The 17575-nt window shown below is 45.5% G+C and overlaps 1 protein-coding gene and 1 pseudogene across 1 annotated transcript; both read right to left on the bottom strand.

Annotated features, from left to right (window-relative positions):
- Positions 1-2967: 2967 nt before the first annotated feature.
- Positions 2968-4267, bottom strand: LOC146650606 (olfactory receptor 6N2-like). The gene is made up of 2 exons (XM_085383574.1): positions 4264-4267; positions 2968-3749 (listed from the first exon to the last, which is right to left on the bottom strand). The coding sequence occupies exons 1-2, from the start codon at positions 4265-4267 to the stop codon at positions 2968-2970; spliced, it is 786 nt and encodes a 261-aa protein (XP_085239700.1).
- A 7217-nt stretch (positions 4268-11484) lies between these two features.
- Positions 11485-13012, bottom strand: LOC146650605 (olfactory receptor 11A1-like; annotated as a pseudogene).
- Positions 13013-17575: the final 4563 nt, after the last annotated feature.

Below are 17575 nucleotides of genomic sequence, written 5' to 3'. Positions count from 1 at the left end.
GTGTTAGTGTTCCCCTGTCTCGTCAGGTTAATCAGGTCCAGCTGTTTCCCCCATCTGTGTGTGATTTCCCAGTGTCTCTTTGTGTATTTATAGCGTGTGATTTCCTCTGCTCCTCGTCGCGTCGTCTGTGTTCCTACCTGGTGTAATCCTCTGCGTGTTCTCCCTGCTGTTCTCCCTTCATGTTCAGGTTTGCCACTCCTCTGTGTAGTTTATCCCAGTTTAGTTTCGTCCTTAGTTCTGTTTGCCATCTCCACTTTGTGTTTGTTATTAACAATAAATCACCCTCACATCTGAATAAGTGCTGCGTTTTGGGTCCTCCTTCCACTCTCCACACGGCCGCTGCCCCGGACCGTGACAATTTATATTTATATTTATATTGTATCCTGTTCTTATTTATTTTATCATTTTACCCTGTATACATCGTATTGCGTCATATCTCCAGTGTTTCCTCGGAGGGCGCTCTCTGCACCGGGGCTGTTATTGACCGTGGCTGCTGGGTTTCTGGGGGTCCTCTCAGCCTGGTTGGGGGGCTCCTTTGCCTCCCTCCGGCTGTGTGCCCAGCCTGGAGGCTGCGGTCTGTGACCGGCTCCCGGTGCAGACGGCTCTCTGTTATGTTTCCTCACTTGGCTCATGCGAGCCCAGCCCAATTTTTACTCTTTAAGTGTGCGCGTGTGTGTATGTGTGTGTGGGTGGGGGTGGGGGGATATATGTGTATTGAGAGTGTGGGGAGTGAGTTGGAGGGTGGGGTGGGCTGCTTTTAACTATGTAAAGCACTTTGTGCTACATTTTTTCTGTATGAAAAGTGCTTTATAAATAAAGATTGATTGATTGATTGATTGTGTATTGTGGTGTGATGTATATGCAAATGCCAGCCGAGAGCTGCAGCCGCGGAATGAATAAGGATGGCTCTGAATAACAACCTGTGGACCTGTCGTGTCTCAACCACACCACAGTGGTGCCAAAATCCCGGGACGCGGTACGATGGGGAACAAACCAGAGCCAGGAAAGGGGGGAGCTGGCCCAAATGGTGGCCGAAATGGCAGCCACCCAGCTGGAGCAGGTGACGGAGGCACGGCGCCAGCAGGAATAGTTGCGGGACCAGGCTGACCGCCATCTGGGGCAAATCGCAGAGCTGCAATGATGCTCCAGGCGTGGTCCACACTGCTGCCGCTAACCCCACAGGTGGAACCTGGTGGTGGGGAAGCGGTGGAGGAGCCGTGTGGGGCACTTCGGCAGCCAGAGGTGGTGGATGAGGCGCATGGGGGTGCACGCTAGCCAGAGGAGGGGGAACAGCCGGCTGAAGGGCTACTTCTGTCGGGAGCAGTGGAGTGGTGGAGGAGAAGCTCCAACCAGAAGTGAACGAGGGGCAAGAGGGCCCGTGCCTGTTGGAGGGGGATGAGCCGCCATATGAAAGGCTGCTCCAGCCGGGAGCAGTGGAGGAACCGTGTGGGGAGACAGAGGTCCCTGTGCCAGGGGAGCCTGCTCGACCTGGGTCCAAGGTCAAGGCGCGAGCTGCTCCAGAGCGACGGATGACGGCCCCAGCCGGCCATGAGCAGGGTTGTGCCGGCTATATTATAAAGACTCTGGTGTTTCCATGTGCATTGTGTTTAGTTTCACGTCCCCTGTGGTGTTATTATGTTCATTTGTATCAGCTGTTTTCCACGTGTTTCCACTTCCCCTCATCTCCTCCTATGTGTATTTTGTCTGTGCGTTTTCATTCATTCCTTATCTGTTTTTCTGGTTTGTATCCATGTCTTGCCATATTTCCAGGTTTATAAATTCATGGCAGGTTTTCGTGTTTCAAGTTTCTCATGTCAGGTTTCTATGTTCACGTTCACATTGCAGGGGTTTTTTATGTTTAGACTTAGCTCTCCTAGTTTAGGTTATGGTTTAGTTTGGCATTTGCCTTTTTAAAACTGTTTTATCACCCTAGAATAATGTTTACTCTTTCTGTGTCAGCACTTGGGTCCTCCTTCTCACTTCTACACAGTCATCTTCTCCACTAACTGTGAAAGAAGATTTGCAAAACTACAATGAAGTTTATCAGTTTTAACATTAGATATCATGTCTTTGTAGTGTATTCAATCAAATCAGTGCACCTTAGTATTCAGTATTAGGTCATGAAATCATTTTGGCCTTACTACTGGAGGCCTTGGCCTTACTAAGGGAGATTACTCTTTAATTTCTGCATTCCCCTTATTCTACTAGTGTACTTCTAGTGCATTGTTAACACTGTCAAAGCATCAAGATTTTGGTTTCAAACCTACATGAGGCCTGTGTGGCCTGTAAGTCCAAAATACAGTACAAGTTAGGCTAAGTTAAAGGTTAATTCTTAATTGGCTGAAGATGAAGAGGTGGGAGTGAAATGCCAAACTTAGTTTGGCTTATTCACATGGGCCTCTATGGCTAATGCTCTTTACTCTTAAGGAATCTTAAATCAAAATTAACCTGCAAGAAAATGTTTGTGCTCTACGGATGCTGAAACTATTGATTACTAAATAGCAGGTAAAAACACTGAAAGTATCATGAAGAAATAACTTTTGTTATTTGTAAATAAAACATAAATAAACATAAAACAGTTCTTATTTAGTGGTAGTATATTTCCTCCACAAAAACTTGAAACTCCACACAATGCTTATTTAGTTTGAGTTACAGTAAGAATATTGCTGTATACAGTTAACTGATAAAGAAAATTCTCTTGGAGGTTTAACATAATACCTGTCACTTTAATTTATACTACTGGAGTTAGTAGATTTTTTACTCTTGAGTTCTTGTAATTCAAAATATAAAGCATAACATATTTATGTTACAATAAACATGTACCAGAGAAATCGTGATCAAAAAACAGGGAAAAACAGGTTTAAATTCTGCAGATTAAATTTATAACAATGATGCAAAAAACGCAGAATAAATCAATTTCAAGACTTTAATATTTAACAAAACTATTTTTAAAATAGCTTAAGAATCTTAACAATTCAGAATTAATGCATCAAATTTTTTCTTTTTTTTGGCAGGGGGTGGAGAAAGCAAGCTTTTCAGGTGTTTAAAAATTTCCTTCATTTTAAGCCCATATACAAATGGATTGAACAAAGGATGATACAAAGCTAGTTGTAATGTCATTATTAAGCGTACAGTTTTTGGAAAATCTGATTCCACTCGGGCTATAACGACATCATAGCAACCTAAACAGGAAAAGGTAATTAAAACTGTAAGGTGGGGTAAACAGGTCTCTGCAGCTTTCTTCCTAATTTCTTTACAACTTCGATAAGACATTAAGAATATTTTTGTGTATGTGTAAAGTATGAATAACAGAGGGAGTATTCCAAGATCTAGCAAACAAACCAAAGCAAAGGCAGCAAATAATTCTGATCTTACACACTGAAAAGTATAAATTCTGTTGTTACAAAATGTTTCATTTAAATAAAAGGAACACAATTTAGCTTTAGCACTCCCTATTGCTTGGATTGTCATATAAAAGCAGGCACAAGCAAAGCTATGAACAGGAAAATACTCACAGTCTTTTTTTCTCATGATGGTTGGATATTGAAGAGATTTGCATATAGCCACATATCTGTCATAGGCCATGGCTGCCAAGAGAAAAAACTCTGAGCAAGCTAGACTGTAAAACAGAAAATACTGAAAAAGACATGCCGAATAGGATATGACCTGTTTTTCAGATAAAAAGTCATTGAGATATTTAGGGTAAACAGCTGTAGAGTAAAGAGCACCTTTTTTTGCACCATTTGCGTCTGTTACGCAACCATTACAATCTCTGGAAAAATAGGCCTAAATTCCATCAGTTTATGACTTTCCCCATCAGGGGAAATAAAACATTGGATGACTGCTACAGCAACATCAGAAATCGCTTTTCAGCTGAACCAAAATCCCACTTTGGAAAGTCTGATCACAGTAATCCGGGTCAAACCAGTTTACAACAAAAGGCTAAAGACAAAGCCCTACCTGAACTGAAAGTGTGAAAGCTAGCCTGCAGGGACGCTTAGAGGCCACAGACTGGAGCACTTTCAAAGAGGCCCCACAGGCAAAAACTATGAATACACAGAGACTGTGAGTGACTACATTAGCTGGTGCATGTCCATAGACGCCCCTCCCAGGACAGTGCATATGTTCCGCAACCGAAAACCCAGGTTTAATTGTGACGTAAAACAGAAAAATCAGGAAGCGAGAAGACAGAATGAAACCCCAACTTTGAGGCAGCAAGCCAAAGGGAAACAAGGATACCGACCCCAGCCTGCCGCCTCTCACCCATGGCAACTGCAGCCTGTGACAGAGGTCCTCTTCAGGGGACTGGTTCCAGAGCACAAGCCATGCGTTGAGGTGACCCACACTATATCTAGCCAGTACCTCTCAAACTCATGCACTAAGTCAGGCTCTTTCCCCACCAGAGAGGTGACAGTCCATGTCCCAATTGCTAGTCTAGGTAGCCGGGAATCGGTCCGCAAGGCCCTCTGCTCCTGGCTGCCATCAGGCAGACATTGCACACAACCCCTACAGTGCCTCCTGCCAGTGGTGGGCCTACAGAAGGATGGGCCCATGTCCCTTTTTTGGGCTGTGCCCGGCCGGTCCCCATGGACTAAGGCCCAGCCACGAGATGCTTGCCCTCAGGCATGGGCCAGACATGGCTCCAGAGCAGGGCCCCGGTAACTCTGTCCCGGGCAGGATGAACTGTTGCCTTAATTTTCTACTCATAGGGGTCCTTTGAATTGCTAGTTGTCTGGTCCCTCATCCAGGACCGATTTGCCATGGGAGACCCTACCAGGGGCCAAAAGCCCCCCAACAACATAGCCCCTGGGATCCCTGGGACACACAAACCCCTCCACCAAGATAACGTCTGTAGCCAATTCACGGAAGGGTAGCCCCAGTGTTCAACAGCTAAATTCAGCTGGCTCCAAGTCTTAAAAAAAACCTGTTAAAATATTTAACTGCACTGTCTGAATTTAGTTTTTAGGAACACCATAAATAGGGCTAAAACAAACCAATTTATGTGCAGTGCATAGAGATGTGCTGAAAAATCTCACTTTGGTCATTTTACTGACAAGTTATAAAACATGATATAACTACAATGTTGAATATTGAGGAGACAAACAGGACAAAAAAAGAACAAGACTACAGAGAAGATTAATTTATTTAGTGAAACATGATTTCCTGTGACAACCCCACAGCTGCAATGTATCCAGTGTCACCCTGAAGTTATTGAGGTTAAAGCAGTACTTATGATACAGTTACAATGTCTCCAGTGTAACTCAGCTGTTAACCCATGAGGTCTATTTTAAAGCTTCTTATGCATGATATTATTCTAATATTAAATGTACAGAGTGTGTCTTTCACAAATCCAAACTGGAAGCTGGATCCATACAAGATGGGCCATAGAACTGAAGACTTGGCCTCCTATTCTACTTTTAAAGACTCCAGGAACCACATGTAAGCCTGCAGTCTGAAAGGGAAGTGCTCAGAGTTTGTATGTGAAGGAAATTATTTTAAATTAAATTCTGGATTTGACTGGGAGCCAGTTAAGAAGAACTAATAGCAGAGAAATATGGTCTGCGAACTGGACAGTACGCACTACCAGACTGGATGGTCCCGGATTGATATGTTCACACTATTAACAAAAGCTCTTATCTCTGCTAAATTCTACACACACAGGTTATTGAATTTATAGCATTTACTCACAAGGAATTTAATTGCTCCTGTAAAATTAAATTATTTGCTTGGATTAAGTTTTTTCTAGTGTGTGACTTATAATAGAAAAATAATTCCATAATCCTGTTCCTTCTAGTACAATGGAGCAGATACCAGTCCTGCTGGAGGTATTGAACTACATGTGCAACTAGTTTCCAGGTATTGTCTAATGCTACCAGTAGTGATACTGCCTGTAGGCAAAATCAAAACTAGTGAAAAAATCACCACCTTGTCGTGGTGGAGGTGTTTGTGTGTCCCAGAGATCCCAGGGGCTATGTTGTCTGGAGGCTTTTGTCCCCTGGTACGGTATCCCATGGCAAATTGGTCTTGGATGAGGGACCAGACATAGAGCAATTTAGAAAACCCCTATAACAAGACCATCAAGGGAACAGTTCACCCTGCCCAGGAAAGGGTTACCGGGGCCCCACCCTGGAGCCAGGCCTGGTGAGGGTGCCCGAGGGCGAGCATCTGGTGGCCGGGCCTTAGTCGGGCACCGTGGACTAAAAAAGGGACATGGGCCCATCTTCCTGCAGGCCCACCATCCGCAGGAGGCACCGTAGGGGTCGGGTTCAATGTGAGTCGGGCGGTGGCCAGTAGCGGAGGACCTGGTGGACTGATCCCCGGCTACCAAGACTGGCAATTGGGACATGGAATGTCACCTCTCTGGTGAGGAAGGAGCCTGAGTTAGTGGGTGAGGTTGAGAGGTACCAGCTAGATATAGTCGGGCTCATGTCAAAGCATGGCTTGGGCTCTGGAACAGCCTCCTGGAGAGGGGCTGGACTCTGTCTCAGTCTGGAGTTGCCCCCGGTGAGAGGCGGCAGACTGGGGTGGGTATCTTGGTATCCCCTCAGCTTGATGCTGGTATGTTGGGGTTTCTCCCAGTGGACGAGAGGGTTTGTTCCCTTCGCCTTCGGGTCAGGGAACGGGTTCTGACCGTTGTCTGCGCTGATGTGCCGAGCGGCAATTCAGAGTACCCAGCCTTCTTGGAGTCCCTGGGTGGGGTACTGGAGGGTGCTCATCCTGGGGACTCTGTTGTCCTACTGGGAGACTTCAGTGCTCACGTGGGCAATGACAGCAAGACCTGGAGGGGCGTGAATGGGAGGAACGGCCTCCCGGATCTGAACCCAAGTGGTGTTTTGTTATTGGACTTCTGTGCAAACCACAGTTTGGCCATAACAAACACCATGTTCAAACACAAGAGTGTCCATAAGTGCACGTGGCACCAGGACACTCTAGGCCACGGGTCGATGATCGATTTTGTAAACCCTGAGGCCATTTGTTTTAGACACTCGGGTAAAGATAGGGACTGAGCTGTCAACTGATCACCACCTGGTGGTGAGTTGGATCAGGTGGCGTGGGAGGCGCCTAAAAGTACAGTGAGGGTGTGCTGGGAATGCCTAGCAGAGGCCCCGGTCCGGAAATTCTTCAAATCACACCTCCGGCAGAGCTTCAACAGCATTCCGAGGGAGACTGGGAACATTGAGTCCCAATGGACCATGTTCAGCACCTCCATTGCCGAAGTCGCTGCAGTGAGCTGCGGCCGCAAGCTAGTTGGTGCCTTTTGTGGTGGTAATCCCTGAACCAAATGGTGGACACCAGAGGTGAGGGGAGCCAACAAGCTGAAGGAGTCCTACTGGGCTTGTTTAGCCTGTGGGACTCCGGAGGCAGCTGATAGGTACCGACAGGCCAATGCGGAATGTGGCGCGGGTGGTGGCTGAAGCAAAAACTTGGGTGTTTGAGGAGTTCGGAGAGGCCATGGAAAAAAACTTTTGAACTGCCTCGAAGAGATTCTGGCAAACCGTCAGGCGGCTCAGGAGGGGAAAGCTGTGTTCTACCTGCACTGTGTATAGTGCGGGTGAAGTGCTGCTGCCTTCGACTGAGAAAATTGTCGGGCGGTGAAAAGAATACTTCAATGACCTCCTCAATCCCACTGGCACGTCTTCTGTGGCGGAGGCAGAGTCTGGGGACGAAGGGGATGACCCGCCAATCTCTGGGGGCGAGGTCACTGAGGCAGTTCAACAACTCCTTGGTGATAGAGCCCCTGGGGTGGACGAGGTCCGCCCCGAGTTCCTGAAGGCTCTGGATGTTGTAGGGCTGTCTTGGTTGACATGTCTCTACAATGATGCGTGGAGATCAGGGCCAGTACCCCTGGACTGGCAGACCGGGGTGGTGGTCCCCATCTTTAAGAAAGAGGAATGGAGGGTGTGTTCCAACTACAGGGGAATCACACTCTTCAGCCTCCCTGGGAAAGTCTATGCCAGGGTACTGGAGAGGAGAGGCCATCCATTAGTTGAACCTCGGATACAGGAGGAACAATGCGGTTTTCGTCTGGTTGTGGAACACTGGATCAGCTCTTTATCCTCTCAAGGATACTTGTGGGGTGTATGGGTGTTTGCTCAATCAGTCTACAGTACATGTGTCTTGTGGTCTTGGAGAAAGCATTCAACCGTGTCCCTCAAGGGTCCAGTGGGGTGGGGGGTGCTCCGGGAGCATGGGGTATCTGGCTCATTGCTACGGGCGGCCATTCAGTCCATTAAACAACCGTTGCAAGAGCTTGGGCCGCATAGCCAGCAATAAGTCGGACTCGATCCTGGTAGGTGATGGGCTCCGCCAGTGCTGCCCTTTGTCACCGATTCTGTTCATAATTTTTATCGACAGAATTTCTAGGCATAGCCAAGTGGCGGAAGGCTTTCACTTGGGTGGTCCCAGGATCGCATTTATGCTTTTTGCTGATGATGTGGTTCTGTTGGCTTCATCGGGTGATGGCCTCCAGCTCCCCTTGGAACGGTTTGTAGCCGAGTGTGAAGCCGTGGGAATGAGAATCAGCACCTCCAAATCAGAGGCCATGGTCCTCAGCCGGGAAAGGGTGGAGTGCCCACTCCGGGTCAGGGACGAGTTCCTGCCCCAAGTGGAGGAGTGTAGCGAGTGTAACGATAGCAACGGGTCTTGTTCACGAGTGACGGGAGAAGGGGACGGGAGATCGACAGACAGACGGTGCAGCTGCCGCAGTGATGCGGCCCCTGTGATGAAGCGAGAGCTAAGTGTAAAAGCAAAGCTCTCAATTTACCGGTCGATCTACGTCCCTACCTCACTTATGGTCACGAGCTGTGGGTAGTGACCAAAAGAATGAGATCGCAGACACAAGCGGCGGAAATGGGATTCCTCCAAAGGGTGGCTTGCCTCTCCCTTAGAGATAGGGTGAGAAGTTGGGCTATTCAGGAGGGGCTCAGAGTAGACAAGGTGACAAGGATGCCTCCTGGGTAAGGATTTCCGGGCATGTCTCACCGAGAGGAGGCTGCGGGGCAGACCCAGGACACACTGGAGAGATTATATCTCTTTCTGGCGTGGGAACACCTTGGTGTTCCCCCGGACAAGCTGAAGGAGGTGGCTGGGGAGAGGGATCTCTGCTTGGGTTGCTGCCCCCGTGAATTTCTGGCTCGTATATACATTGGCAAACCAGACCTCTGCAGATTACAACGCTTCAGAGAATAAACATAGTAAATAGTTACATCCACCTACAACCACAATGCTTGACAGTAAGTCGTATATGGAATGAAATATGGGCTGAACACAAGGCTGCCTGTAGTAGGCCAAAAAAACGCATCTTAGCGATAGCAACGGGACTAGCTTCTTACGTAGCAAAATACACAGATAAAGTCAAACAAGCATCACTCTCATCTTACAATACTCACATGGTAAGTACGCACACAGTATTAACTCACACAGGAATGCAAGTAAATACGTTACTCCTCCGACACACCTCTCATCTGTGCAGAACTGCGCTGAACACGTTCCCAACCGGAAGTACGGATACCGAGGTGCATCATGGGTAACGTAGTATAAAACAGCTACAGTGAACAAGCGGACTTTTAACACCCTCCTTTATACTTGTCTGCAGGGAGACAGAAAGACATCACAGAAATAAAACATATATATCAGAGGAACCTTCAGTCAAAAAGTAGCACAGACCTTCTCTCTCTCTCTCTCTTTTATAAATGTAGAAGGCGCTCTTTGATTTATCTACAGGAAACTGATTAGATAAAATGTGCCTACTGTCTATGATCGTGTGTGCATGTGTGTGAATGTGAACAGCAATTTTATGCATGGGAGACAAGGAATAGGACAAAAGTAGAGAAGAAAGGAAACCTATTGCACACACACCACTCCTCATTTCTTTAAAGAGCTATAAACACACATCAGTCACTAAGCCTTGGGCCCAGAGGAAACAAAGAAGTAAAAGGAAAGAAAGATTAAAGGGAAAAGAAAGAAGGAAAGATAGAAAGAACAGTAACCCACTGACTGCTTAAGTGTGGCCAGCTTGATAGCAGTTTATTTTATTTTGTCTAACATCCATCCATCCATCCATCTTCATCCGCTTTATCCGAGGCCGGGTCGCGGGGGCAGCAGCCTAAGCAAAGAGGCCCAGACCTCCCTCTCCCCAGCCACCTCCTCCAGCTTATCCGGGGGAACACCAAAGCATTCCCAGGCCAGCCGAGAGATATAATCTCTCCAGCGTGTCCTGGGTCTGCCCCGGGGCCTCCTCCCGGTGGGACATGCCTGGAACACCTCACCCAGGAGGTGCCCAGGGGGCATCCTTGTCAGATGCCCGAACCACCTCAGCTGGCTCCTTTCGATGTGGAGCAGCAGCGGCTCTACTCTGAGCCCCTCCTGGATGGCCGAACTTCTCACCCTATCTCTAAGGGAGAGGCCAGCCACCCTTCGGAGGAAGCTCGTTTCTGCCGCTTGTATCCGCGATCTCGTTCTTTCGGTCACTACCCACAGCTCGTGGCCATAGGTGAGGGTAGGGATTTTGCGCATTTTGTCTAACAGTGTATTCTTGTATTGTTACCATTTTGTGATACTCCCTTTTCAGAACAAAGGGGAGTTTTCTTTTTCTCCACCTTTAGACTTTCTCACAGTTCAGACCATATTGCTTCATAAAACAGTAATTCCAATGTAATCTCTCTAGTTTGTAAGATATTCAGATAAGAATTCATACAATAAGGTCTGATCTAACAGACCTCAAGAACAGTTACATATTCATCGATTTAGTCTTCATCACCTCTCGTACACATATTTGAGAAAAAAAGGAATATTTTTATGAAATGCAATCAGGTCGCCCTCTTCTTTTACACTCCCCTGCATTACTAGTGTACTACTGGTGTAATGTTATCACTGTCACAGCATCAAGGTTCTAGTTTCAAACAGGCCTCAGGCAGGCTTGTTTGATTTGTTTGATTTCTTCACAAAGCTATGTATGTTTAACAATAAAACGGTTTATTTTGTTATTTGCAAATTGTGTCATAGACCACACAACATTTGTCCCTACTCAGTATACAATTTCTAAAAATAAAAGCTCAGAGAGGAAAGATTTAATTTTGTTTTCACAGAAGTACAGCTGTAAATGTTATACATTTTGCAAATTTATTTAAAGAAAAGTAAAAATTAACACTGTATAAAATTAACGGATGAAGAAAACTCTCTGAACATAGTATATGTCAGCATTAGTTTAATTCATTTTGCTGGAATTTGTAAATGTTTTACTCTTGAGTTCTTGTGCTGTGCAGCAGTCTAAAAACCAGTATTTTAACTGTAACTATAACATTTAAACTATAACATTTATGTTACAATAGACATGCACCCTGAGCAATCATAAACAGTAAAAACATTTTAAATTCACTGATTAATTTATTCAAAAAAAGGTGTAAAATATGTGGACCAAATCAATTTCATGAGTTTATAATATTTAATAAGTACATTTTCTGAAATGAGGAATTTATTGACGCATCAAATAATTTTTGTTGGACAAAACAACCTTTTTAGATGTTTAGAAATTTCCTTCATTTTAAGCCCGTATATTAATGGATTAAATAAAGGTTGATACAAAGCTAGCTGTAATGACACTATAAAGCGTGCAGTTTTAGGGAAATCTGATTCCACTCGAGATATGGTTACATCATAGACACCTAAACAGGAAAAGCTCACTAAAACCAGTATGTGGGGTAAACAGGTCTCTGCAGCTTTTTTCTTGATTACTTTACGACTGTTTTAAGAGACCATAAAGATTTTTGTGTATGTGAAAACTATAAAAAGAAGAGGAAGTATCACAAAATCAAAATAACAAATTATACCAAATACAGTAACTAACCTTGATCTTACACACTGAAGAGTGTAAATTGCATTGTTACAAAATATTGATTTTAAATGAAAGGAACACAGTTTACTTTTAGCCATTCCTATTGCTTGGACTGCAATACTGTCAGGGTCCTGGGTCTGAGCGACCCAGGATCCCTGAGCAGTTATGTATTATATTATTATTATTGTATGTATATTTGGTGTTGCTGTCTTTCTCCCTGTTTGCGTGTGTGTATGTGTTTCGGCGGGCGCCTTCAGGCCTGGTGGGTGTGGCCCTGCTGACGGTCTGGCCACACCTGAAGCCACACACCTGCTGCTGATCAGGCCTCGTTGGGGGAGCTACTTAGGAGAGTCTTGGAGCTCCCACCGACGCGGGATCATTCCGTGAGACTTCATGTTAGTCATCCTGTTGAGCTAGGTTAGTGTGTGTATGCCCGCGGTTATACTGTATGTGTCCTGACAGCTGCGTCTATTGTGTCCCCAGGAGAAGTGTGGAGCGCCAGACGGCAGCCAGCACGAGGAGTGCTGAGACACGGGAGCGGAGAGCACTGAGGCACGAACTATTCACGGAGAGACACGACACTGGAGTCAGGGAAAGCACGGGGATTTATTGTTGTTTTGTTCCACCACTGTAAATAAACGCACTGCTTGTACATAGAGCACCGCGCCTGGGTCCTCCTTCCCCACACCCCCCACGGTTTGCCATGCCGAACCGTGACAAATACAGGTACAAGCCAAGCTATGACCAGGAAAATACTCACAGTGCTTTTTCTCATGATGGTTGGATATTGTAGAGGTTTGCATATAGCCATATATCTGTCATAGGCAATGGCTGCCAAGAGAACAAACTCTGAAGAACCCAGAGAATAAATTATGGAAAACTGAAAGAGACATGCTGAATATGATATGATTTGTTTTTTAGATAAAAAGTCAATCAGGAGTTTTGGGTAAATAGTTGTGGCGTAAATAACAACGTTCAGTAGCAATGCTGCAATAAAAGTGTACATAGGTTTGTGGAGATTTTTGTGGATCAAAATGAGGTATATAATAATAGAGTTACTGCAAGTTATTAGAATATATAATGTGAACATAATAAAAAAATAAAAATATCTGTATTAATTTCCACATGTCTATCAAAACTTATATAGGTAACATTTAATTCTTCATCCATTAATGTTTTAAAAAACTACAAAATGTTTCATTAAACAAATTGCGCAAGGTGAATAAATGGAAAATATTGAAAAATGCACCATCATGCAAACAGTGAGCAGTTACAGTCTGTGGAAGGTTTTTATCAGACAAATTAAGCCTCAAGGAGCTGAACACTGGAGGTTCATCTCACCCTTTTCATTCTCTTTTGCTTAGCACTGCACAACTTCAACACAAATTTTTTTTAGCTGAGATATGAAATCTTACACAATGGACTAGATTGAACTGGTTTAACTTGAGAAATGGAATTTAGGATGGATGCAAAGAGTGGCAGGTAACTTAAGTGCTGAAGCGCTAATCACAGAGTTGATTTCATAAGATCTGATGTAGGAGCAAGCTTGCAAGACAAGGACTTTACAGGAATTTCTTTATCTGACCGGGGTGTATTCTGTTCAGTGCCCTTGAGCAAGGCCTCATCGCCAATCAAAATTGATGGGTGATATTACAGAAGCCTCAAACAGAGATAAACCTGAGCTTATCTCAGGCTTATCTCTGCTCTGGCTTCTCCAGTCTGCATGTCAAATATCCTTGGGCAAGATACTAACTATGGGCAGAACTTTGTGTCATCAGAAACTGAATTTAAATAAATTAAATTCAAATTGTAGTTTAGTGTCAGGTGCTCCTTAGGCTTGCTAAAGGCTACTGGTGCTTCTGCGGACCAGACAAAGGGGACTCTACTGGAAGTGAGTGGTGTAAAGGGTGCAGTTACCTGGCTATAGTTGTAAATGAACCTATAGTAGAAACTAAGGAAGCCAAGGATGTACTGCAACAGTTGTCGACTAGGCTGGGAGTAGGCCACTGGGTCATAACCCGCACATTCACTGGATCAGTCTTCACTTGCCGTCTTTGCCAGTCCGAGAAAGTGACAGAGGAAGAATGTAATTCACATTTTTCAGCCTTTAAACCCAACCTGTTCTCCAGAAGCTATTGCAGAATACTGCAGACATGGATGACATGCTATTCAGGGAACTTGAAAAAAATATGTCATGCAGGTAAGCAAAATATTGATAAAAAAAATATAAATTTTTAAGTCTCTTAATACATCATTAATTAGAGCCTTCAAGACATTCGGAGCATTAGGGTGTCACTAATACCTGAAGTGACCTAGGGGTAGTGTTGGGCAAGTTACTTTGAAAAAACAACTAGTTATAGTAACTAGTTACTTCTTGAATAAAGTAATTGAGTTAGTAACTGCATGTCTTGGGACTGTGGGAGAAAGCCGGAGTACCCGGAGGGAACCCACGCAAACACGGGGAGAACATGCAAACTCCACACAGAAAGACCCCGCCTGATGGTGGAATTGAACTCAGAACCATCTTGCTGTGAGGCCACAGTGCTAACCACAGCAGTTTGTGGGGTTAGGGTAATTGATTAATCCAAATTGCCCATAGGTGTGAATGCGGGAGTGAATGTGAGTGCGAATGGTTGTCTGTCTCTGTGTGTTAGCCGTGCGACAGACTGGCGACCTCTCCAGGGTGTACCCCGCCTCTCGCCCTATGACAGCTGGGATAGGCTCCAGCGCCCCCCGCGACCCTGAAAAGGATAAGCATAAGCGAATGGATGGATGGAGTTAGTAACTGAGGTATAATTGGCCATTATTGACTACTTTTGGTTTTACCTCTACATTTCGCCTTGAAAAAACTATTTACCTTGCCTTGTTTGGTATCATTCTTTACAACCTCACATGTTTGAATTGACTTTATTTTTTATTTTAACATACTATATTAAGATAAAATCAAAAATCAGACAAAAAACATAAATCCAGAGTAGAAAAACCCAAGATGGCGACACGTAAACTCTCGGCGTAGCGTCTCCCTCTGGACTGAAATAGGGCTTTGGACAAAAGCGGGCCGGTCTAAATACTGACTCTGGGTAGGCAAACCTGAGTCTACCATGTCCGCCTCCACCTGGACTTTGGATTGACGGGCCGGAGCCTGCCGGTGCCTACTGCGTCTACTAGATTCCCGGGAGGGCAGGCTGGGCCCTGCCCTGTCCTCCTTGTCCTCCCCCGCTCGGACTTGGAGCTAGCAGGCCGGGGCCTGTTGCGTCCCCCAGACTCGGAGCTAATCAGGCCGGAGCCCGCTGCATTCCCCGGACTCGGAGCTGGCAGGCCGGAGCCGGCTACATTGTCCGTATTTCGAAGCTAACGAAGCCAGAGTCTGCTACACCGCCCGGACTCGGAGCTAACAGGACGGAGCCTGCTATACTGCCTGGACGCAGAGTTAACAGGCCGGAGACTGCTACACCGTCCGGACACGCAGCTAACAGGCCGGGCTGGAGCCTGCTACGACGCACCTCCATCTGATCCCCGGATTGCTTAGTCCACCTCCGCTCGGATTCGGAGCTAATAGGTTGGAGCCTTTTGTATTCACCCCCATTTTGGACCCTGGGCTATCATTATGAAGACAAGGACACTTATCGAAGCTTTATTGTGTGTATTCGTGGTTTGGGACTTGGGACATTGTGGCCCCCAGGATTACAGGCCCGTGGCACTGACCTCCCACATCATGAAGACCCTGGAAAGGCTCATCCTGGACCAGCTGCGACCCATAGTAAGACCACATCTGGATCCCCTTCAGTTCGCTTATCAGCCTCGTCTCGGAACAGAGGACGCCATCATCTACCTGCTCAATCGTGTCTACACCCATCTGGACCAGCCGGCGAGCACTGTGAGGGTCATGTTTTTTGACTTTTCCAGTGCTTTCAACACCATCAGGCCGACCCTCCTGGGTGATAAGTTAGCAGCGATGCAGGTGGATGCTTCTCTGGTGTCCTGGATTGTTGATTACCTGACAGGAAGACCACAATATGTACGTCTCCCACAGTGTGTGTCTGACAAGGTGATTAGCAACACAGGGGCACCACAGGGGACTGTCCTCTCCCCCTTCCTCTTCACCCTCTACACCACAGACTTCAGCCACTGCACAGAGACCTGCCATCTTCAGAAGTTTTCTGATGACTCTGCGGTGGTTGGATGCATCAGCAGGGATGATGAGACAGAGTACCGGGCTGTGGTCGACTCCTTTGTCACGTGGTGTGAGCAGAATCATCTGCAGCTCAACGTGGCAAAGACCAAGGAACTGATTGTGGACTTCAGGAAGACCAGGAAACACTTGACCCCTGTTTCAATCCAGGGGGTCAGTGTTGACATTGTGGAGGACTATAAATACCTTGGAGTACACATTGAAAATAAACTGGACTGGGCTAAAAACACCACAGCACTTTACAGGAAGGGCCAGAGTCGTCTCTATTTTTTGAGGCGACTGAGGTCCTTCAACATCTGCCAGAAAATGCTGAGGATTTTCTATGAGTCTGTGGTGGCCAGTGCGATCCTCTATGCTGTTGCATGCTGGGGGAGCAGGCTGAGGGTCGCAGATGCCAACAGACTTAATAAACTGATCCGTAAGGCCAGCAATGTTGTGGGGATGGAGCTGGACTCCCTCAAGGTGGTGTCGGAGAGGCGGATGCTGTCCAAGATAAAGACAATGTTGGATAACACCTCCCACCCACTCCATGACATGTTGGTCAGTCACAGGAGCTCGTTCAGTGAGAGACTGAGATTACCGAAAAGCACCACTGAACGACACAGGAAATCATTCCTGCCTGTGGCCATCTCCCTGTACAACGCATCCACTTAACACACTGTTTGCTGCTACAACTACACATGTTTCTTTTTCAGCTATTTATTTATGAGTGACTTATGTATGTATGTATGTATGTATGTATGTATGTATGTATGTATATATTACTATTCTTAGTTAGCGTATTGTCTGTCTTGTCTTAATGTTGGTTTAAAATGGAGCACTGTAACAAAAAATAATTTCCCCCAGGGATCAATAAAGTATTCTGATTCTGATTCTGATTCTGATTGCGGTGCTCCTTGGGTGAGAACTGCAAAATATGAGCTGAGTATGGGTGAAACTTATTTTAGTGGCACTAGGTCAACTGTAGCAGTGCACCTGGAGTCACCAACGATTCATTTGGCTCTGGTTGTTAGCTTAAATCGATATGAAGTATTACCCAAATTACAAGGTTCCCTTGTTCTGTATAATCTTTCATGTTCACTTAAGAAAAAGCAGTATTTGTCGTTAACATCTGCAAAGTACGAAAATGCTTTTAAATGTAATATGAAACGAAGGTTAATGATGATTGTTTTACTTTTACTTATATCCGGAGATGTGCAACCAAATCCTGGACCTGAGTTGAAAAGTGTCCAGACCCCTGCCGATTTTAAATCTCAGCCAGGGTTAAAATGTGTTCATCTAAACGTACGCAGTTTATTACACAAGGTGGACTTGGTCAGAATTTGGGCGAAATCGACAAACGCGGATATTGTGATTATCTCCGAAACTTGGTTGTCCAAATCTATTACAGATGATGACATCAACATAACGGGATACAATCTTTATTGTACAGATAGGCCTAGGAAAGGTGGAGGCGTAGCAATTTATGTTAAATCAAGATATGAAGTATCCATTGCCATTATCTGAATCTATTCCTAAACAAATGGAATTCTTGGCTTTGAATATTAAAA

This window comes from Rhamphochromis longiceps, linkage group LG16 (genome assembly GCF_057381845.1).
Source record: "Rhamphochromis longiceps isolate RC_006_pf linkage group LG16, R_longiceps_female_GT1.1, whole genome shotgun sequence".
In the NCBI taxonomy this organism is placed as follows: Eukaryota; Metazoa; Chordata; class Actinopteri; order Cichliformes; family Cichlidae; genus Rhamphochromis; species Rhamphochromis longiceps.
This window is presented reverse-complemented; position numbering and strand designations above follow the sequence as displayed.